Here is a 25,117-nt window from a genome sequence, read left to right as displayed (position 1 = left end):
AATATTCAGGTAGATGTTTGCCAGACTTCTGTCCTTAGGAACTTTCAGATGCTGATGACCTGGGTTCTATTGCAGAATTTGTTGGAGATGTCTAAAGATGACTAACCTGACTAACAAAGGATTAAACAAACTGATTAATTCCTTAAAATCAGCCGAAATTGGCATTTTGGTTGATTCCAAAAGATTAAATAATTAACTGACAAATAGTTTGTCAGTCACAGCACAAATCTCAGCACCTTCTAACAAGTGACCTTATTTGATATATAGAAAATGAGTAGGTAGTTAATTTATATGGTTATGATTATACAACAGATTCAGTGAATCTCTGACAAACTGAAAGAATTAGAACTTCTCGTACAGGAGTACTTAGCTCACTTGTTAGAGTTGATAGTTACTGCTCTCTAGCGGATCTAATTTGTGTTGGAAAAAGCTAAAACAGTGGAAGAAGTTCAGCGAACTACTAATGATAAGAAAAGGTAGACTCTAAAGTAGGTGTTAAAAGTTTGATGCTATGTAATTGAAGACTTGTAGAAGCTGGTCAGATATGAAACAGGTGAAATTAGATATGTAAAATTAACTTGCATCAGAAAGGTAGGTACATTAAGTTATGAGCTAGACATTAAAAGCATAGGTTAATATCTTCTGAAGAGATGAATGTTCTTGTATAGACATATAAATGGAAAATGTTGTCAGTAAAGGGTATCTGCTTGAAGAGGAGGAATACTATGGAAGACATACTAAGGTGAGGTCTTAAGCCTTATAGAGAAATAATGAGTTGTATTATATTGTACAGCTGATACTTCCACTCCATGGATAAATAGACCTGTAAATGTTGATGGTGGAAATATAGTATATAGTATCCTTTTAAGCAATATTTAACACATCCCCAGTTTAAATCCTTGCCAAGCATTTATGAAACAAACAAACAAACACAGAGAGAGTGGTGGGGGGGGGGGACCAAGAAAACTTGGCTCTGTATATTAGCAATCATGAATGTAAAGAATTGGCACAAATAGTAAAAAGATGTAGAAGACAAAACAAATGAAAATTGAACCTTCATTAGTTATCCCACTAAGGATTCTGACAGTTTTGATCCCTTGAAATAGAGCTTCTACCTTAATGGTACCAACAAACTATTGCATATGGTAGTTTGGCATTTGATATAGAGGAGATGAGACATGAAAATAGGTAAAGCATTGTGGAGTCTCACAATCATGTAAAATATTTTTGTGAATAAAGACTTTTAGTTTAACTTTTTGTGCCTTCGTGAACATTGGTTTCTATTGTTTTATATTTCTAGACTTGTAGATACAGATACCATGAATAATAACAATGTAACTAGTTACCAGCAAGAAAGTGAAAGAATTCCCAGAGAGAAGCTTGAAAACTTATGTAAAGAAAAAATACTTTCACACTTTGATGTTTCACCAGAGGACAATGATCTGGATCAAAAACACTGGAGGAATTCCTCGTTTTGTAAATTGAATCTAGCTTTGGTACGCTTGCGTTCAGAAATGGTAAGTTAAAATTTTTGTCAGAAATTATACTATGCCAAATTCAATTTGGTATTGTTTATTGAGAAGTTATTTAGTTCTTTTCAAATGTTAATTTAGGAAAATAGGATGACAAGATGTAAGAATAATAGATTTAGAGTAATTAATTTATTGTATTTAATTTTGTCTATTTAAATATGACTTCAGGATTTGTATCATCAATTAACCACTCCATCCCATCCACTTTCCTTTGTGTTTAGTTGAAGAAGTCACAAAATTGTTTCAGTTTCAACTCACTTGCCAAGCACATCCCTGAAATCAATTCACCCTTATGCTAATAACTTGCCTTCAACAGCCCTTAATTCTATGATACAAGCTTTTTTTGTTTTCAAGTGACCTAAATTAAAAGCTTCCCAACAACTGCTTAATAATGACAATTATTTTACTAAATCCTTCATTATTTTCAAAATTAATTAAAACAACCACAATGATAAAACATCTTAACCTTTGATTTGCTATTTGCTATCCATTTTAGTTTTTCTTAATATTTATAATTTTACATCTACATTTCATGTTGGCATGGGTTGGCCAACTCAGCAAGATCTGGCAAGATAGATAACTGTGCTGTCTTCTAATGTTTTAGTTTTTGCATGGTTTCTTTAGTAGATACTCTTTCTAATGCCAACCAATTTACAGAATGAATTGGAATTATTTTGTCTGTGCATGTATTTTATAACTTGTTCAGAATCACTGTTCTTTTTAAAATAATGTGATTGTTTTGTTGTATGGCATATGAAATGGTAACTTGTTTACACTATTGACATATGGTAACTATATTAAGGATCATTTCTAATTACCCTGTAAACAACATTTGCTTTATAATTTGAAATTTTTACATTTCCAACTGAATATTATTTATGCGGGGGTACTGAAAAGTTTCTGGCTTTAAGGGTATCACAAAAGGCTTGGTTGGAAGCCTACCCTTCTGAATATTTTTATAGGGCTTAGAAAACCTGAAGGACTGCTGCAATAAGCATGTGAATCTGAGTGGGAATATGTTGAATAAAATTGTAATTAACTGATCCTCTTGTATTTTTTTTTACCCAAAGCCAGGAACTTTCAGCACCCCATCATACTTTAATATTATTGTCATACTTCTTTATGTATTAAGATCTGTATTCTTGTCAGATCAGAATCATTTCTGTCAATAGGCTGATGGAAATCAGCCACTGATCCATGTAATTCGGTACTAACTGCTCATGATCGAGTGGTTGGTCACTAAACTGCTTTTTTATTAAGCTTGGAAATCAGATCCTGCCAAAAGTAATTGAACTCCTTGAAAACCAATGGCGCCCATGTGCTGAAGAGATGGGTACCATCAGGTTTACCAAATCCAGTGATTAGAAACTACACCAATATTTACTTTTATAACGAGTAGTCCAAGGCTGAGAAGACCGGATAAAATTGGTAAAAGAAATTCAGGTGACCCAACACCAGAAATGCTATGGGAACAATATCTGTTTTTTGTGAAATTTGAGTTATAACCATTTTAAGTACCATATCTTTCTATACTGTTGATTAGATTTCCTTTAAACAATCTTTATTTAATATTTATCAACAAAACATCTTTTCTTTCAATTTCTTTTTCAATTAATTTATATAAGCACATATCTACCTCTTGCCTTCTCTACTTTCTCTCTCTCTCTCTCTCTCTCTCTCTCTCTGCCTTACATACTAAAAAGCTACTCAGTATTGTGTGGGAAGTGTATGTATGTCTTATTTCAGCTGTGGTAATTAAAATTGTTGCATTCTCAATTGTAAATAGCTGTGTATAGAAAAATCAAATTAGCTTCTTGCCATATTTTGTTACATGTTGATAACATGTTTGGTTAATTTCTGACAATATATGTCTAGACATGAAGTTAGTAAAATTTACAGTTGTAACCTTAACCATTTAGCATTTAAATCAGCCATTTTCAGCTAAAATATCTTACCTGTTTTTTGTTTTTTTTTTGTTCAAACTAGCCAGATCTGCCCCCCACCGCCATCACTTATTACACAATGTCATTGTAAAAGTAAACAATTACATTAAAATCTTGAAGTGACAAGATAATGCATAATTAATTCAAAAGAATTTGAATTAATAAGCATTACATTTGACAGAGTAATCTGAATGCTAAAGGGTTAAACTTCTTTTGGGGGACCTACAAATGCTATGGGATAGATCTTTTCTACAGACACTCTCCCTAACAAATATTATGTATTTAAGATTAAAGTTCCTGACATAATTTTCTTTCTCTAGCAGTTCACCAATACATACCTTACACACACACACACACACACATATATATATATATATATATATATATATATATACATACTTATTTTAATGATTATTACTTTGTATTTTATTATAGTTCTTTTTAGTGTATTTACTTATTAAATTTTTTTATATGTGACTGTGGATTTTCATGGATGAGTTCATGAATTTTGGTTCTTTTCTCTAAATTATATATTTATATACATATATGTATATATACATACATGTATATATATGTGTGTATATATATGTGTATCACATAATTTATAGAACTGCCATCTTGGGTGTTAACTATGGGATCCTTTTTATCTCATATTCACTTGATCAGTCAATGAAATAATAACCTTCAACTGTTTGTTTGAAATATTATGTAGGACAGATGACTTGAGTTGTTGTAATCTATGTTATTGGAAAATATTTTTAATTTGAATTATGAGGCAGGAATGATTAGCAGTATGCAGTCAACAGAGGACCAGCTCACCCATAGAAAAATGCACCCTAACATAAGAGTAGTGGTTAAGAAACTGTAACATGTGCATGTATACTGCTCTCCACCAAGCACACATTATCACCCATTACCTTACATCTCTGTTCCAGGACTCCCATTTCTTCATCACTCACAACACACTCTCTCCCAAATTACATCTGTTGCTACCCAGCACCTGTTACCTTTATCTAACAGCCTGTCCTTATGTTTGTCAGACTCTGTCAAACCATCTGATCCATGCCAGTATGTTAAATGATGATGATGATTATGGCTGAGAAAGGAATTAGCTAAGATCAAATCTAAAAGAATCTAACATAAGAAATCTTTCATAAAGTGATAAGAAAGGCATAACCATTTTATTTAGTAGAAGCTCACTCGATTATTTAATAACAATAAAGTCAAACTTATGAGACATAAAAGTATCTATAAAAGTTAATGACCATATCTTCTTTTTATTTTAGCATGTAATTCAAATTTATTATGGAGGGGAAAATAAAAGTGTGTCAATGAAGCCTTTCTAATGTAACTGCATGCATGCACATAAATTTTTCTTTCTCTCTTACTTGACCTATTTTGCTCAACCTGCTATAAATAACAGTCAAATCACATCTAGATTTTAAAAAATACATTAGACAAAGTAAACACTGATATACAAAAATATGTGCTGATCCTAAATGGAATGACTTTAATCATAGGTCTGCAGAATCAGGCACTAACCTGGGACTAAACACTGTTGCACACTTTATGGGACAGGTATGTGAAATAATCTGCTCGATATAGTTCAAGTAATGGATGTGTCCTGTAACATTTCTGATGAGGTAGAGGCTTGCTTGAGCTAGAGATTTAAATATTTTTATAAATTGTCAGTAGGCGTTGTAAGTAATAAAATTAGAACCTGTTCTAACAGGCTGTTTCATATCACCTGTATCGTGCTGCTAGTCACCGCTCTTTCTCCCCTGATTTACTTCCAATTGTCATTCCCACCCCTACATTTACTTATTGTCACCCCTACCCTTGTTCACTATTTACTACACTCACTTCTTATATACATCTGACTACCTACACCTCATGCTTATATCCATCTCTCACCCTTGTTTTGCTCTCTTGTAACCATAACTGTCCCTGTTGCTTCTTTTGTTTCTATGCTCTCTTCTATTCATCTTCTTGAACTTGTTACCTTGGGTGTTTGTTTGGATACCTCATCACTACTACATTTCTCTTTGTGGCACCACTCCAGCCATTCCATCCCCACTCTTGCAGAGTGACCATGATTCTCCTCCACAACAAACCTGTCTCTCCTCCTCCCATTATATCTCTCATCATACTGCATAAAGCAACCACTCTATCTTCTGTTCTCCTTCTCAGACAAGGTGTCTTTAGTCTTGTGATTTATGAAGCAACTTCACTGGTGCTGCTGCCATGAAAGGAAGAACTCAATACAGTCTATAAAGTGATTGTTGTTAAAAAAAAGGCATCCAGCAAGAAGTGGTCCTCTAGCTTGTTAGATCCTGTATAACCATCCAACCTAAACCAGTATGCAAAGTGGACATAAAAATAGCGATGATTGCATTTGATTTATTCAAAGTTACCAAAACACCATGGACACCATACTGTCTCCATAATGTTTGAAGTCTCAATGCCTGTCCAAAAATGCCCCAACTAAAGATGAGATGAGATCTGAGCAAAGTTAACTATCAACTGGAAACAAAGTATAATGGTTATGTTCTTGAAGAAATTATTAAATTTCTTTGTAGATGTCTTAGATACTCTTTCCTATCCCTTATTACTTTAAGGCTTCCTTTCTTATCAGGAAGTCATAACTATTATTATGAAAATTATTAAGATAGTAAGATGATTAGACTTGATATCCCATTGAGTTTCAACCACATTACCATCATTGATAAATTATTTTTAGCTGTAACTCTTTCTATTGCTTTCATAACTTAGTGCATCAGTTGCATACCTCTGAAGTTAATTTCTCTATAGGGTATCTTATTTTCCCTTACAGCAGTTGATGATAATATTGCTATGCTTGTTCTACCTGTTATGATTTTTTTTTTTTTTAAAGTTTCTCTCAAGGTAGCAAGAAGTCAGCAATAAAGCAGATTTAAGCAATCGTGTAGTGTGTTCAGAATTATACAAAATGGGTCTCTAGTGAGAAGTTGCTCTAATCATGTAATAATCAACATATGATTTAAAAGAATTCAAATTATATCTGGAAAAACAAGAAGCTAGAGAACTTGTTGAAGGAAAAGAACTATTGGAGTAGAAACTTACGCTTCGAAAAGAAAACAACAATGGAAAGATAAATCACCTTAAGAGGAGAAACTTTAGTAGAACATCAGTAGAGATACTAGCCCAGATATGGCAACAATACTAGATACAAGGGCAAACATCAGACATACATTCAATGAAAAGATATTGATGAGTTCAATAAGAGAACCAACTTTCATAACACTATATTGACTATGAGATGGATTAATATATATTCTACTTCTCTGGATGTTTTCAGCATTTCAGCAACTATCTGATAGTACAGCTTGTTTCGTTTCTCTGCTTTCATATCCTTGATTGCACTTTTGACAATATATTTGTCATCTTCAATATTTGTTCCCTCTGTTGGCCTACTTAGATTAGACTTTCTCTCTCTCTCTCTTTCCTCTCATTCAGCAATTTCTTGTAATATAGGGACAGTAGGAACAAAATATCTTTAGGTATTTAGTTACTAAAGCCAAGATGTGATGTACTCACTAATGCATGCATAAAATCTGATTTAGTTTCTCAAAAAAAAATGAAAAGCTAACAGTAACTGTTAGTGACTCCCAAAGAAAAGGGGAGATAATTTCAAGAAATTAAAGAATTCCAAAGAATTTAAGCCAGTAGTAATTTACATAATTAAAAATAAGCTAAGGGAAATAACTCATGTTATCAATGGCTTAAATTTAAGTTATGATTTACTGAATGACGCATAAAATATTGTCAGTTAAGTGAAATTTTGCTCATATTTAGAGAAAGAAAACCAGAAAGAAGTTTCAGTTGAATTTTTGTGTCATTCAACATATCACCCCTTATTCATCTAAATTCAAGCCACTTAAGGTATTTAGTTACTTCCTTTTGTTTGTGAGTTCAAATCTTGCTATTATTGATTTTGCTTTTTTCCATTCAAATAAATGAAGTAAAAGTCAAGTACTGGACTAATACAACTGATTGGGCTATCACCAAAAATTTTTAGTTTTGTACAGGCTAAGTTTTTAAAATTCTATATTTCTGAGATGAGGAATTTATATATTGTGTATTTGTCAGAGTGATGTTCCCACCTAGATTGTTGCTTTCACTACTTAGTAGTGAAACCAACAATCAAAATGAGGACATCACTCCAACTAATATATAATAGTTTTTGTATGAATATCATTTGACCAGGTTTGACTTACCAATTGGCTTCTTTCACCTTGTGCACTAATGCTTTTGTCACATCTAGAGAAACTCTCAGTGGATTGATCAAATTGCTACAGCATCAGAAAAGTGCTTTATGACATTCATTCTGGCTCCTGCATTCAAATCACATTGAGATCAACTTTGTCTTTCATCCCTCTGGAGTTGATGAAATAAAGTACCATTGAAGCGCCAGCATTAATATAATCAACTAACCCCTTCACCACAAAATTACTAAGCTTGTACCTAAATTAGAAACAATTATTGGTATGGCTGACTTGCTCTTTTTCTTTATATTTGGGACTGAGGCAGTGAAAATGGTCAAAAACTTTTTGTTTGAGAAATTATTTCAATTACTAGTCAATATCTAAAGAAAACAATTTATTAATCTTTTCCAGGCTTGCCTTCGCCATTTGGATTTGAACCTTTTATGTCAACTTTGGAGCCTGAGTGATGCTATACAGGACTATAAATTTACTCTTCAAGACAGGCATTCAGAAAGTAATTCTGAATGTTCATCAACTTTCTGTTGGACTGATTCTTTAGCAAGCTTTGATGACTTTGATTCTACAGATGACCATTTAGCTGACACATGCTCTATTGGAAGAAGTGACTCTTTCTGTGGCAGCACTTCAAGTCTTTGGCAACAAATCAATGAACTAAAAGAAAAAGCTGAAACTGATTTTACAATTGGAGTATAAATATATTGGAAAAAAGATTTTTTTTTGTTTTATAAAAGTAACATAACTGACAGAAAAAAACAAGTATTTTTTAAATACCACAACAGATTATTGAAAATAGCTTTATTATTAAAATATATTTTCATAGTACCTCATTTTGTTGATATAGTATATTGATATTTTACATAGGTACAAGATTAACAGCCTTTTAGTTCATTCTATTTTTTTAATGATCTAATGAACAGATAAAATAGGAAGGAATGTTAAGAATATCATTGGGTGCTTATATGAGCTTTGGTCTGTTAATCCTTTTGATATCAAGACACCTGAGACTGCCCTTGGTTCCATCATACAAATCTCCTCTTTTAAAATGCACTATTTATGTTCCAAACACAAGCTTTAAAATGATAGTTGTTTTTTTTTTTTTAATTCTTCATTATTTCAAAATTGATGGAAACAGAGAGCATATTTTAACAAAAATATGATAATAAAAGCGGTAAAGGAGACTATAAATTGAATCTAATCCAAATCTACAGATCTGTTTGTTCCCTATACTTTAAAAGGTTTCTTTCATGACATATGAATTAAATTAGAGTTCATCCCAGCTATCACAATGTTGAAACATTTCATCCTTGATAGATGCACTTTTCTTTTACACTTCATGGGGGGGAAAAAACTGGATACACTGTAACAAGACATATCATTTCAATGATGCCTTTTTTGGTGTCTGTTTACAGCTATTGAGATGTTTTTACCGAAGATACAGCACAAAACTGGTACCATGGTTTGAAATGAATCCTGTCCACTGTTGTATTTCTAAGTTAGACACTCAACCATATGTATTAACATAGATAAAATAATAACCAGTAAATACTGAAGGTTGTGGTTTTCATGTATAATCTTACTCCTTACTGAAAGAGCTTCATACTTAAACAAAAGTTTAAATACTGGCAGAAGTGTCATATATGGACGAATAAGGTACAAGACTCTTGATTACCTGAGATACAAACCTACAGCTAGATGCATTAGTATACTTGCTTAGAAAAATATAGCTTTATATAATACAGAATCAAGTAAGAACATATACCATTCTCTCTTAACCATTGTTAGTAAAATGCTGCTTTAGTGATAATCAATTGGCATTTTACCACTTATCATCCTTCCATCATTCATGATAGTTTTCCTAAGTGTGGTCAGAACTGGAAGTGAGTAAGAACTATTATAATAATTTTATCTGTCTGTCCAAACCTTCCTGCTTGACTTTCTTTTATGTTTCTTAGGATTTGATTAAATACATATCTGTTATAGTCTTGGTCATTCATCATCTCTAACCATATGAAAAAACTGACTTCATAGCAACAGGAAGAGCATCCAATCATAAAGCACCATCTCAGTAAACCTGCCCAATTCATGTCAACATCAAAATTTGCATGTAAAATGATGAAGACAAAGTTGTTGATGCATATTGTTGGACTGATTGCTTTTACAGATGTATATACTTGTAGGATACTCTAGATAATGTAGTCCTGAATGTCCAAAAATACTGGATGGTCTTAGATAAAAGACTTTTGATCATAGGATTATTCTCTGACAAAACACCAATGGAAACCCTAAAATATCACTGAGAAAGAGAATAAATCTCCTTTTAGGCTGTCTACTTTTAAGACAGAACAAGATCTACAATAGAAAGTTCAGAGATAATATATATCATACTAAGATTAGTGCAGCAAACATGATCTTCAGCATAATATGGCAATTGTCCATACTAGCATAGGTCAGAAATTCATTGAGGCAGATTCTTTAAGGCTGGATGCCCTTCCTGTTGTCAAACTCATCTGTATCAAAGCAAGGTAATACTTCCTCAAGACTGGACATGTTCACAGCTGATTGGAAACAAAAGGTACTGCTCCATGATGATGACACTTGTTTACAACTATTGCTCAAGGCAAGGAGATACACAAACATTCACATTGTAATTCACTGAATAAACTATGTATCAAAGCTCTATGCTAGCTGGCAAGTGTTTCTGCAGATCTTCATTTCAGGTAAGGACAAAATTTCCACAACTACCTTATCACCACCACTCCCAAATACTCAGTCTCAGGGCCACTGCCATCAATGTTGACACAATGAAAGGAAGGAGTGGGGAGATTATTGAAATGTTGGAGGAACGCCATATTGGTGTGGTGTGCAAGAAGTAAGATGGAGGGGAACTTTAGCTAGATTCTTCGTGGGTAAGAAACAGATTCAAATTCTTCTGGGTCGGCAGGAAGGAGGGAGTGGGTGGAGTAGGCATACTTTTAGCAGAAAAGTGGGCAGATAAGGTAATTGAAGTAGTCAGAGTATGTACTAGGGTAATTAAGATGAGACTTATCATGGGTAAATTAAGTTATATTTATCTTTGCCTATGCTCCTCAGTCTGGGTTGATTGATGAGCAGAAGGACCAATTCTATGAGATCCTTTTGCAGACCATCCCAACAACAAATGACAGAGACTTTGTTATTGTGGCTAGTGACTTCAATGGACATGTTGAACAGCACCCCCATGGATTCCAGGGAGTGCATGGGGGCTATGGTTTTGGACCTAGAAATGAGAAGGGAACAAGACTGCCGGAGTCCTGTGATGCAAATAATCTGCAACACTAACTTCAAATAAACCAACCAGCCACCTAATCACTTATCAGTCTGGTAAGCACATAAGCCAGATTTACTACCCACTCACCAGGCAATGATAGATGGATGCTTAAAAATGTGAAGTCTTTCCCAACATAGGTTACTAGTTAGTGACTTCAGAATTAGAGCTAGAAAGACTCGGAGAAATAAACCAATCTGGAAAAGAAGACTATGGAAGCTCAAAGACCCAGCAAACAAGAAAATTTAGAGATTTACTAATGGAAGCTTCTGATGAAAGAGAGGATGAGTTGCGGACATATAGCTTAGAGGACAATTGGAAGTTCCTGTGGGCTATGGACGAAATCTGTGGTTGGTGCAGTGTCCTAGCTAGATGAAGGGTGATATGGTGGTGGAGCAAGGAGGTTGATAGTGCTATAAAAGCAAGACAGGCCTGGAAAAATGATGGAAGCAGAGAATTATATCAGGTAGCCAAAAGGGCAGCTAGGCATCAGGTATACATAGCTAAAGGAGAAGCTGAAGGTAAGAGATTTGCAAATGTTCTACAATGTGAGGATCAGAGGTGTGACGTGTTCAGGATTGCAAAACAGTGTATCAGAGAATATAGAAATGTAGCAGGTGAGAAATGTGTACAAATGGATAATGGTATGCTTGCACTTAGTGACTCAGAGAAGAAAGATGCATGGAAGTGTCACTATGAAAAGTTACTAAATGTGGAAAATGAATGGGAGAAGGAGAGTCTACCAAATATCGAACCAATTGAAAGACCAGCCATCAGAATTGATAGCAGCATAACAGGTAAGGCAATTAAGGATAGGAAGACAGGGAAAGCCCCTAGCCCTCACTCCCCAATTCTGTCCTCATGATCATTGCTATCCGGTAGCTCCCTGACTCTATACATACTCAGTTTTTTGCCACTCACTCCCCCACTTCCTTCACAATATCCTGCCACTTATGGCGTTTTGAACTTCAAGGGTATGCCCTCATCTGTATATCTCTCTTCCTTTATTCACCATTCCATCTATATTCTGATCCCCGTCCCTTGTGAGTATGCCTGGCATTTTTCCACCATCTCTATCCTGCTGCCTCCTACTCTCTCTCTCCTTCTCCTGCACATCCCTCAGGTTGGGTAAAGATGTATTTCCTTTGCGGTAGCACACCTGTTTCTGTCTCACTAGAACCTTTCATGATCTCTCTCCTGCCGGGTAACCTTGTACTTCTTATACAGCAAGACACCAGTTTCTGCCTGTCTCACTACAACCTTTCGACACTACAATCATTCGACACCAGACCACCTCCTCCAATGCCCTCTCCCCTCTTGAAAGTTTTTTTTTGTCTTGCAAGTACTTGGTGATCCTGTCAGTGCAAGTGCCACTTAAAAAGCACTCAGTCCATGCTGTAAAGTGGTTGGTGTTCAGGACATCCAGCTGTAAAAAAAACCTTGCCAAAATTGACCTCACCTGTGTTTGTGCCATATAAAACCACTAAGTCCACTCTGCTGAGTGGTTGGTGTTAAGTAGGGCATCCAGCTGTAAAAATCCTGCCAAAACAGTCACAGAAATCTGGTGCATGCTTCTGCCTGGCCGACTCTTGTAAAACAGTCCCACCCATGATAGCATGGAAGGCAGATGTTAACCGACGGTGATGATATATATGCTATCATTCTCAACTCCCTCTCATATCCACCACCACTCACTACACTATAGTTACACCTATGCATCACTGCAGCTCCTTTACTAACACTATGCTTTGCTCATCATCTGAGTCACTTATCTCTCTTGCCTCACCCACAACCATTATTTCCAATCAGGCCATGTATCCCCTACCTCTGTTCAGCACTCACTACATTCACCTCCATCACCAACCCCTCCTGAACTACTGTCTGTATCCTTTAAGCTCACCTCCTTGTTCCTTGTGGGTTTGATTTAGCATCTCATTGCAACTACCTTTTCTTCATAGCTACTCCCCGACCCTTATAAAATAAAGCAGCCATGTAACTCAATAGCAACACACCTGCACTTATCCCCAATCATACTTTAAACTCCCAACACCTAACACAAAGCCACTTTTCAAATACTACCCCCATTTAGTCACAGTGGCTCTTTTCCTTGGTTTGCAAGTGACATGGTAACCTTGAATAGAGAGAGGAAAAAAAAAAAAAAAGACACTAGTGTGGTTGATAACAGGAAGAGCAACCAGCTGTAGAAACCATGCTAAAGCTGACACTAGAGTTTGATGCAGCTCACAGGATCCAGTCAAGCTATCCAACCCATACAATCAAGGAAATTATGATGATATATATATATATATGAACTCTGCCAGGACACTATTTGTATTTATACCAGCAGGGTTGTTAAAACACTATTCTCTGAACATTTCAATATTTCACTTCATTATATTTAATAAATGCTAAGTTTTCTTTACTACTCTCATTTTCATAAGATTACCTTAATTTTCAGTGTTTAAAACCGACATTTATCATGAGTTCCTCGTTCATTTTGAAACCTATCTCATGAAAAATACCTTGGGGTGATGTTTTTATGAACACCAACCTTCCCCAGTGTGATATATGCTTAATACATATAGCTTATGTTATCAATAGAAATTGTTTCCATTTTTATACCATTACCTTCTTGTACAGAGAGTCTGGGACCAGTTTAAACTCACAAATTTGCTTTTTAACTAACTTCTGATTAGCATTGTGAAAATTCAAATGTGACATGTTGACAATGTCTTTTATTGGACACTCAGCAACAAGCTTACTTGAACCATAGAGTAATATTGCAACATGGTCAAGGAAAACTGGAAGATTCATTTTCACATGATTTGTGAAGCAAATGTTACTAATTTAATACTTTTGTTTTTGTTAGGTTGACCATTCTTCTAAGTTTGGAACTTTCTCTATGAAGATCTTCAGTTTATAAAAATCCCCAAAAGACTCTGGTCTTAAACTTCTTTGTAAATAGCTTCGACAACAATAAATAAAAGAGCAATCAGAATCCTAGTAACTGGAACTCAATTTTTGTTTCTCTAGCATTAAGCAAGTGAAGTAAATCCCCGACTGTATAGGACAATATATATATATTGCGAACAAGTGTTATGCTGTATGGACATTTAGTAATTAAACTTAACATTCTGCAAACCAACAAAATATTCATTTCAGTCTTACTGCTCATAGCAGCAGTGAATTATACTATCTGTATTTTATTTTAATGCGTTTCACAGTCAGACTGACTTAAAGTTAAATAGCTGTCAGTATTGAGCACATAGTGGACTCAACATTGAAGTCCAAGTAACATGAAGATAGACAACAGTTTTGGCAATATAAACCATTGACCGATATCTTGGCAGATTCAATAAAGTACCATACAAACTATTTACCCAAGTTTTAAAAAGTAAGTCAAGATCTTTTCATATCTAATGCCCACATACTAAACAAAAAGAAAAAAAAATCTCAGGCTTATGTGAAAAATATTTCCATCATTGTTGCTGAAATAAAGAGTGGAAACAGGAAATAAATACTCTAATGAGAACTAGAATTTATATCTTTACAAGTGTCCCCAGTGACAGAGACAATTAGGTGACGCTATTTCAATATTGAAATTAAGAATTATTTTACATTAAATGTAAAATTTTGTGGAAGTTTAATTACAAGTTTGGTTTAGTAACCTAAATGTACCACAGCCTATTTAATACAGCAAAATAAAGAGTTTGGCCAAAACAATAGAATTTTCCATGGAAAGTAAATAAAACTTCTCAGATTTCAGTTGAAATGAATTAGTTAATTATAGATTGAATGTTAGAATTCTCATTTGAAAATCCATTTCGTTTAATATCAAGATGGTACACTTCCTTTAGCCACAGTCTATAGAATTAATCTTAGTTTCAGACTTAGTTATATAGTGTAGAAGAGCCTTGTATTGCTCTGGTTGTAATAGTGTATATAGACAAAATTAAAGTTGTAGTAACTTAGACAGCCTTCAATATAAATCAATAATGTAAAACATTCAATAAGTTAGAAAAAAAAGTAAATTTCTAAAAAAATGTTATTTTCTGCTTTAGAAAGCAGAAGCCTGAAGAATAGGCATTCGATGAAATACAAGCAAAGTTACAATGCATTATGCAAACTTGCATAAATAAACTTTGTACTATTATCAGTTCAATGGGTTTTAAAAGAAAATTGTTTCCAAATATCAAAATGGCCAAGAAGAAATGGAAGAGCCACTGACTCTGCAAGCCACAGTGAAACTGAGGCAAATTGTTTAGCCCAGGCTGACAACCTTTGGACTACTGGTGGCATAATAAAATGCAGTGAGTCTTATGCTGTGTAAGTGCTTGACAATGGGAAAGGCATCCAGCTGTAAAAAAATGCCACATTTTATAATAATTGCTGTTGTCTCAAATGAAGGACCATGAAAATTGTGAGGTGCTGTGTTGAAATAGACCCGTCCAACCTATGCATGCATAGAAAAAGGGACATGAAAGCACCAATGAAGGGGAAAGGAATATCTTTTAACCCTTGAGCATTCACATTCTGTCAAAAGTAATGCTTATTCATTAACATTGTTTTGAATTAATCATGCATTATTTTGTAGTTATGAGACTTTGACAAGAACTTAATTTTTAGAATGATATTGTAGGGCTGGTGCAAAAGGCCACAAAACAGGTGGAATATTTTGGCTGAATACGGCCAGTTTAAATGCTAAAGGGTTAAAAGCATTTTTATTTGTTAATGATGAGCAATTTCTTTTAAGACAAATTAGATTAAAAAATTTTGTCAGTAGTCAATGTACTTCATGGAATAGCCAACAAAATTCTTGTACAAACAAGTATAAAATTGGAAAAAAACAAACAAACAAGAGTAATATATATTCCTCACCAAATTTTATTTTCACCTGTTTCATAGAAAACTCTATATCCAAATAGTTTTGCTATTTTACAGCCTCTTCAGAATAAGTTCAGCATCACACATACAATAAAAAAAAACTGTAATACACATTGCACCAATACATAAAAAACAGGTGATTGTTTCCATTTTCTAGAAATGAATATGTATTCTTTTCTTCCACATTATCTGATATCCAATTAAGTGATGGTGGAGGAAAAGAAACGATGCGTTTTACTATGGAGAAATGATAGTGTGTGTACATAAAACCCAAAGTTTGAACAGACATGAAATTCAATAATACATTATTGCTGTCATGAGGTTAATAAAAAAAAAAAGAAAAAAAAAAGAAACTAATGAATAATTCACAGTTTCATAAAAAAGTGTTTGTTTAAAACAAATTACAAGTTGACAATATTTATTGGGTTAAATGACCAATAATACCATCATAATTTCACTACACTCACTTAAACACTAGTCAGATATCAGAGTTTTCTTACCCACCTCCCAAACAATTATGGACCATCAGCAGTTGAAGGTATTAAGCAGAACTAAAGTTCATAATCATTAAGTTTAAGAACTATAGTTGGCTGTGATGTTAATACAAAAGATTCTGTGAAACCAGTCATCTTGCAGATATTGCCCAATTTCATAAATTTCTTTCATAACCTATTGACATAGGCTATGAGCTCTCTGCAATCAGATAGCAACAAATTTGGTTAACTCTTTCCATGCATGTTATCAATGGTTCACACGAGAAACCATATCCACTTAGGAATATTATTTCAGGTCATTATACAGGTAAATTAAATTTCTAACTTTTCTTTAAAAAATAGTATGGATTGGAATTTAGAGAAAAGTTATCAATGAAAATACTGTTGGTTAATTATTCCAACTTTATGGAACTTTAAAAACATCTCCAGTATTAATTCAATATTACCATCTGAATTTTATATAACTTTCCATGTACAATTTTAAAATTGTATTTTTACTATTAAGATAACTAATATTTGTACTTTGAGGAACAAAAAAGCACAAAAGTGTTATTTAAAATGATCCTTTTATTTTGCCTTCAACCAAGGTTAAAAGAATAAAGTTGAGTAGAAGTAGTATAACAAAAGACTTCTCTTAAACTTTCCAAAGCACTAATAAATATATATATATATATATATTATATATGAAACTAACATATTAATATAGGTCTCCTGATATATTTTTAGTACACAAGTTTAGGGTATATATAATTCTACATTAGGGAAAAGCTTTCTTTTTTTACACGTGCCAATTTGATTAATCCATTTCTGTACACTGGATTGTTAGAAATATGTCCAAACACTAATTAGTATATATAAAAAAAAAACATTATAGATTTTCTAATTTATTACAGAATATTTTAGTTGAACAAGATTGCTGTTTATCTAATAAATATGTTCATAAAAATAACTACCAGCATCTCACATCTTTGAATCTAGATTGTCTTAACAGTAAACAGGCTTCAGAAGAAATATTTAAAAAGTATCTTTATAGAAGTTACTAGAGATTCACTTTATATTGTATAACTTCATAGAAAAATGAGAAAATATAACCTCTTCAAAGTAAGTTTATCCTAAATGTATTTGAATACACATTCTTGCTCTAAAAATACTGGTTAAAGAGGAACTTAAGATAACAGTCAAATAAGAAATTTAAACATCAAGACACCTTTTCTATCGAATAAAATCCAACATCCTTCCCTCTTAACTTGGATACTGAATCCATATATATATATATATATATGGATATATATATATATATATATATATACACACACATATATAATGCAAACTACAATCTAAGTTAAAAAAAAAGTAATTGTATATTTTATAGTTTTAAAATATTTTATTTAATAGATATCTATTACAAGACGACCTAAATGGCCTTGTGATTGAAGGTGATTGAGTTAACTATTGAAAAAATATTCTTACAAGTTTCCCCAGTTGGAAACGAGTTTGACACCAATTCAGCAATGGTAGATTGAAAAAGAATTTTTTTTTTTTTAGTTGAATATAGAAAAAAAGAGATAATCGTGATGAGAGGTGGGTAACAGGTATACAGCAGTTGGAGAAATCACTGCAAGCTAAATCAAACTGCAGTGTTGGTTTAGATTACCAAAATGTTTATTAGACATATATATATATATATATATATATATATATATATATAACTTTATCTTCATTATTGGATATAAGGCCATTTTGTTAGGGAAGAAAGGGAAATTGAGGAGAAAATTTTCTTTATGATTTATATTTGCTAAAAATAGCTATCTATGATGTATTGTGTCATGGATGAATGCTACAGAATTTAGAGAGGAAATGCTTTTCTAGACTTCTGTACAGGTTACTGTGGAATATCAATTAGCAGTTTCAATCAAAGACCAGTACACTGTTGAAAGAATATAATCCAATAAAACTAAACCAAGAAATTCAATGCAATTTGTAAAATGTGAAAACGCTGAACTAAAATTATTCAAAGAAGAAATTGCAATGAATAGTGGCTTAATGACAAGGTTGATTAAAAAAAGTCAATGAAAGCACATGCAGTGTAATAATGAGAAAAAGAAAAATGTGACCTTATCATTAACCAATATTGGTTTACTTATACTGGAGTAATAACCAAGTGCATTCATTTTGGTACCAAGATCCACATGACAAATAGTTTGAAAAAAAAGTAACAAAAACAGCAGTTTCTTCAAAAATGTTATCAAAATATAAAAATGCATTGTCTGTAAAAACAAAAAAGTCTAAAAAAAGAAAAATGTGTGTATTTCATGTGTGTGTATCTATATTTTATATATACATATATATATATATATATATATACACACACATAAAATATTCCTTTTATAGTTAAAGTCTGTTGAGTAAAGAAAAAGGAAGCAGGGGAAAGAGTATGTGTGCAATATATATCATAAAATTATACATATATATATAATATAGCACACCTAGATTGGCCTTCATAAAAATGTTCGTATTATGCAACAGAATGAATTAAGTAGCCTATCTTCACCAACTTCCCTGTTGCACTTCGGTTACCACCATGTCTACCAAAGAGTACCTGATAAGTTTAGTCCCTTATCTTGCGTATAAGATACATAAGAAGCCTTGTTTGCATAAAAACATGAGAATTAAATTCAACTTAGGCCAATAAGGGCCCAGATTTACAAACACACCAGATGCAGTAGGTCTATACAACATATATAAGCTTCAGTCCTAGCCACCTGCTGCTATTGACACCTTTTTTAATATGGTGGCCCAAAAGGAGGAGCACCAGGGTATGTAGGGTTTGTGCCAAGTGTACTTGGGTATGCCATTGGTGGCATGGTGTAGGCTCTAGGTTGAACACTTTGAAGGGGACTATAACCCCCACTTCCTGTATACAACTGGCTACTGACTGGCAAACCTGGGTATGGTGCACTACTTCCTGGCAACTGAGTTGGTGGGAAGTTTGTAGTAGGATACTGGGCGGTAGGATAACCTGGAGTCGTCGATGGGATGGAAGGAAGAGAAGAGTAACCAACAGAATGAAATGCTCCAGGTGCAGGAGATGAAGCATAAGCTGGAGACATTAGTGTATACCCATTACTTGGAGTGTACAATGAGGGTGTGGCAGCACCTGCAGGCATTGCATATTGTTGAGTAGCTGATGGGAATCTCTGTTGTGGTGTTGCTGCAGGTGGCATTCCAGCAGGTTGAGAGGGAGCATAACTGGCTGTAGGAAAGGTTCCAGCAGGATAAAGTCCTGGCTTTTCACTTGGCGGTATGCTATTGTAAAAACTCATATTTCTCTGGAATTAAAAAGAGAAAAACAAAAAAAAACTGATGTAGGCACTCATAAAATTAAAAATCATTAGACCATGCATATAGACAATACAACTAAACATTTCTCTTTTGGAAAATTTCAGGAAAACAAAGAAAACACATAATTGCAAGAAGATTAGTCAAAACACATCAGACACGTTTTTGACATGCCCAGTTGTTTTTCTTATATTAAGCTTAACTCAAGGTTTTAGAATATAAATGGACAAAAACTAGTTCAAGCAATACAGTGACAAAATACAATTTATAACAAACTTGAAAAGGAACGAAGAATCAAATTAATAATAAAAATTCCACAGCAGTGATTATTCATCTAAAGCTGACTGGATGAAACAAAAACTCATCACTTCAAGCTCAGAATTAATATCCACAAGAAGAATGAAATGAAATACAGACTACAATTAGCCTGAATCAAAATCTGTTCATCCATACTTAAAGTCATTCCAAAAAAGCTTTACATGTAACACATGAAATACAAACCTGACCAGTACCATACTACTCTTTATTTAGCTGTCACTAACATCCCAAACCCCCCAACATTTAATACATGTCTAGTTTCATTGAGAATAAAGGTTATCTGAAGTCTCCTTAACTAACCTGTTTACTCTTGTGAACTGCAAAATCATCACCACGAGCCTGCTGCATCACTAAAGAACAGCTTACAACTCTGCTGAGTTGGATTTAAAGGGATCTGAAAAATTATCCTCAAATTTTACTTTTTTGTTACAGACTTCTAACAACATAATAAAATAATGTGACTCAATCTTTCTTTACCCAAATAAAAAGCAGATGAGGCTGAAAAATCCAGTTAACTTGGTTATTCTTTGAAGAGCAGGCTGGGACAACAAAAATCATAGTTATAAACATCAAATTCTTCAAACAACAATTCTCACACTTACATGCACACAGTCTTAATCACAATTAAACAAACCCTAATAGAAAATAAAATTTATGAACTAGATTCAAACTAGCATACATATGTATTCGAGGAAGTACTAAGACAACAATGAAACATGAAAGCAACATTGAAAATAGAGCTAATCAACAGAATATACTATTCACTAGACATCCTACTAATTCATAGCATAACAAAATCATACAAACCAAGAAGCTGCAAAGTCCCTCGTAAACGACCCGGAACATCATTTCTTTCTCAAGTGCTAATGACTATAAGGGCATTTAAATGCTTACAAATATTTCCTAATACATCAAAACAAAAATAGAGACCAATATACTTCAAGGAAGTTACAACAAAGCTACATTGTAAAAACAATAAAAAAAACACCAATAAAAAGACGCATTAAATATTGTGAGATAACCAGAAGAGTGATAATTATATTTAATTCTATCAAATAGTCATATTAATGAAAGATAAATTTGAAGCTAAAGCAGAACATGCAATAACAAATTAACAGTTTTCAGTTTAAGAAAAATGAAAACCTGATATATTTATATACATATATATATGTATATACAGCTTAAATCTAGCTGAATATTTAGTGGAAAAGATGAGTAAGGAAATCACACATAGAAAATTAAAATCTGAAAATGGTATAAAGTTATTCTTACCTTCTTTAATTTACTTTGTATAATTAAGAATACAACCAGTCCTATCAAAATAGAATATCATCCATATATTAGTTTGTTCCAAGAATTGAAGTAAATTATACATAATCAACAAACAAAAGTAAGATCAAATTAAAGTGGTCGTTTTAAATAGATATATGTAATGAATACATATTTTAGACGGATACGGTTCACTAAAACTATATAAATTGACCACTAAAAAGTGAAAGCAAACGAGTTTTTACGTTAACAAAGAAGCTAAGTGTTGGTTAAAAAAAAAAAAAAAGCTGGTAGTTTTGAAGGTGACAGGAATGTGTAAATAGAAGCAGCAAGTCGTAATAGGGGAAATTACTTTGTGGATATGTCAAAAAAAGGGGATCGGGAAAGACCAACTGCAATAATTAAAATGAAAACTAAAATGAAAACACATTTGGAAAAAAAAGGGGGTAGGCTTATAGCGGGGGGAGAGGGAGATAATACCAAGACTGAAAGGAAAACTAGAAGACACCATTAGAAAACAATTTGACGTGGAAGGGGCAAACAACTCGATTACTCAAGTCTTTGAAAGAGGGTATTTAGATATATATATATATATATATATATATATATATATGTATATATACATGTATATATATACACATAACTTGGAATGAAGACCTAAACAAACAAAAAGTAAAATGGTAATGGAAGTGTGGTACATATCAGCAAACTTGTGAGGTATGCAATGGTAAATCGAGAAGTAGTTTGATAAATGGTGATACTAACATATCTACAACATGGCCGACTGTTGGGTGATAAATATTTTAACTAGCCCACTAAGGAAGGGTATCTGAGGAAGTGAAAGCGTTTATAAAGTAAACAATTACGAAAAAGTAAGAAATAAAATATTTTCTATTAATAGATGCTAGATTTAAACGAAAAGCAAGCACCAAAATAATACTATATAGTTTTATATAATACCTATTTCCTTTAGGCTGACCTTTATAATAATTCTACATTCTTGAAGTCTTTTTAGAAAATTCATCTTTTTCTTACGTTTTACGAATAATAGTTTATAACAAAAATAAAACATAACACACAAGAGGAGTTGAAGATAATTTGAAAAATGAAGCTAAAATTGAATTCAAACGCAAAAATATATACATACTTATATTACAAATGAGCCTAAGGAACTGAACGAGTCCAAAAAATAAAGCTAGTATGTTAATTGCCTCAAATAATGAGGCATTTTGGTAGGTAGGGACGAAGATTTAATAATGGAGAACGAAGATATCATATTGCGCTGCTACTGAAATTCTGAGATGTAAGACAAGGAACCTTCGCCAACATCTGTCCAACCTAGATTAGAACTGGCCACGGCTAGCTACATATAACTACTCAAAGGGTATATCACAGTAGTCATTTAGTACCAACAGATCATACAAGGTTCGTTAATAAGGGCGACGATGGAAAGAGAACACATCAATAAAATGGTCAATATATAATCTTTATGGACAATAGTCAAGATATATTTTGAAGAGAAAGCGTTAATAGTCATTGTTAGTAAGAGTTGTAGTAGCAGAGAGAGAGAAGAGAATTGGGAGAGGCATCACAGAAGCTACAGTGAAGGTGTATAACAGAGAGGGGGAGGTAGACAGACAGTAAATGGCCACGTGACCTGGATAGAAAGGCCATGAAAAAGAACGGGCGAGAAAGAAAGGCGGGGGAACATTATATTGTTACAACTGATGAAATATTAAAGAAAAATGGTGTAACTTGCAATAAAAGTAATTCTAAAATAACCCTGCATCTACGCATTACTCCAATTAGCTGTCAGTCTGCGATATATCAATGCTTTACAACTACTAGATCCACGGTAGCATGTGATAACACATATGTGCAGCTTAAAACACTGATTAGACAAATGTGTTTTCATAAACACTCATACAGTAAAAACTAAATGGAATATATGAAAACGATCGTACTTGGATTAGATCCATTGCTAAATTCAGTATATGTTCAAATGTAATATATGAATCATGTATCTCAAATAAATTTCGCCTACGGCATAAATGATACAATAGAGAGGGGGGGAGTAGTAAGGAAAATATCTTTAGAAATGGTAATTTTTAAACTATTTAAGTATAAGGAGAAACAACAAAATATTATAACCGAAAACATTTTTTTTTTACATATCTATATATATGTGTGTAAGATATTTGAGTAAAGGAAAATGGTAGCTAGTTCCAATGATTAGTAAACAGAAAATAGTAAAACTGGAAATCCATTGGGGTTAGTGCGCACCTAAAGAAATTGTAAGAAGAAAAACCTGGAGAGAGATATAACCAATTCAAAACCTTTAAAAAGTTCAGTCAAAAGAGTGTTGTGGTGAAAAATATTGGATCATCGAGCACTGAATGGAAGTCGACATTAAATAATCCTTCGATGAGAATTACTAACACATAAGGTGGAAATTACTATTATATAAATGATCCAAAATTGAAGAAACAAATGCATGTATAAAATAATGATATTGTATCCGGCCAGTCTATTCTGTTGGGGGGAGAATCACATTACTGAGCAAATATTAAATTAATATACGTACATAGCATAAAATTCCGAAAATTTTACTTAAGTGAACCCATACAACAATGGCTCCAACACTCACCTACATTAAAATTCTACAAAGTAAAGACGAATATGATTGGTCAGTTCTTGGAATAAGGCGACATCTTTTGGTGGAATTTTAAAAACTATTTGGAACAAGGGTTGTTATCCAGTTATCGCTTTATTTTAATTTTATATGAAAGTAAATGTGATACTACATAAATGTATAAGTGATTATATACGTGCGGATATACTTAATTTCGTTGTATATTCGTATAATTTTATTTTGTTCCAATTTAAATCAAGGTGCTGCTGGTAGGTGACAAAGCTGGTCTAGCAGCTAGACATTCAAAGAGATGTCTCGACTTTATCCTCAATTGAATCACTGTTATAAAACTTTACAATTAAATAATAATATTACACCTGTTTCTCAAGAAATATCAAATACTCTTACTGATTTATAATTTGCATATTCAGCTTGCTTACATCTACAGAAATGCTGAGAATATAGACTGTGGTGGAATGCAATAACTGTTGAATCTATATGCTTGAAAAGAAAGAGTAACACAAATAGGGGTGGGGACAGGGGAGGGAAACTAGACAACATTAGGAAAGCTTCAAAACAGAGGAAGCTTTTCTGCCGTAAAGTACATGGATACATTTTGGAAAATTATCATTTATTTCTTATGTAGAGGCATCAGAGTAAGAGCTAAATACAAAGTTTGATACATAATACAAAGAGTAATCTTTCTAAACTTTCTAAGCTGATAAAATCATTAGAACACTGGGAAAAATGCCTTCTAGTATTTGTTTCAACTTTTTATATTCTGAGTTCAAGTTCCACTGATGTCAATTTTGTCTTTCATTCTTTCGGACTTGATAAAGTACTACTCAAGTACTGGTATCTATGGTATCAACTAATACCCTTCCATCAAAATTGCTGGCCTTGTGCCAAAATTTGAAACTGTTATTATTGTTGCCTACATCTTTTTGACAGTGATGTGAGATTCTTCAACTGTTATTCAGTAGTGTTGTAAACCTACACTATCTAATGACAAGCTTGAAATAAGGAAGACATGCAAAGTTTCAAAAGAAAATTAAGGACACAAAATGCTAAGATATATAATGCAGCCACAATTAATCAAACCAATATCCATGTCTTAAGACCTGAAATGTTTTTTGA

General features: G+C 33.1%; 2 protein-coding genes across 16 annotated transcripts in view; one reads left to right on the top strand and one right to left on the bottom strand.

Annotated features, from left to right (window-relative positions):
• Positions 1 to 16,281, top strand: part of LOC106871418 (uncharacterized) — a 20,498-nt gene extending 4,217 nt beyond the window's left edge. For 4 of the 7 annotated variants that reach the window (XM_014917849.3, XM_014917853.3, XM_014917854.3 and 1 more), the window contains exons 2-4: positions 1,301 to 1,517; positions 7,310 to 7,396; positions 8,131 to 16,281. In XM_014917849.3, coding sequence (XP_014773335.1) covers positions 1,301 to 1,517; positions 7,310 to 7,396; positions 8,131 to 8,433 — 607 coding nt within the window. In that variant the 3' untranslated portion in view covers positions 8,434 to 16,281. The remainder of the gene's footprint in view (positions 1 to 1,300; positions 1,518 to 7,309; positions 7,397 to 8,130) is intronic. The other 3 variants (XM_014917850.3, XM_089361333.1, XM_089361331.1) reach the window with 1 other exon arrangement.
• LOC106871414 (uncharacterized) lies at positions 15,911 to 24,073 on the bottom strand. Of its 9 annotated transcripts, none has more exons than XM_014917840.3 (4): positions 23,933 to 24,073; positions 21,352 to 21,392; positions 20,380 to 20,473; positions 15,911 to 19,751 (listed from the first exon to the last, which is right to left on the bottom strand). In XM_014917840.3, exons 3-4 carry the CDS (start codon positions 20,425 to 20,427, stop codon positions 19,206 to 19,208), a joined length of 594 nt encoding a protein of 197 aa, XP_014773326.1. In that variant the 5' UTR covers positions 20,428 to 20,473; positions 21,352 to 21,392; positions 23,933 to 24,073; the 3' UTR covers positions 15,911 to 19,205. The 9 variants fall into 9 exon arrangements, with proteins under 9 accessions (XP_014773326.1, XP_014773328.1, XP_052827943.1 ...); XM_014917842.3 differs by having other exon boundaries at positions 23,996 to 24,012; XM_052971983.2 differs by lacking the exon at positions 23,933 to 24,073 and adding an exon at positions 23,685 to 23,814.
• Between the last annotated feature and the right edge of the window lie 1,044 nt (positions 24,074 to 25,117).

The sequence above is a fragment of the Octopus bimaculoides genome, chromosome 1 (assembly GCF_046866305.1).
Source record: "Octopus bimaculoides isolate indiv1 chromosome 1, ASM4686630v1, whole genome shotgun sequence".
NCBI lineage: Eukaryota > Metazoa > Mollusca > Cephalopoda > Octopoda > Octopodidae > Octopus > Octopus bimaculoides.
This window is presented reverse-complemented; position numbering and strand designations above follow the sequence as displayed.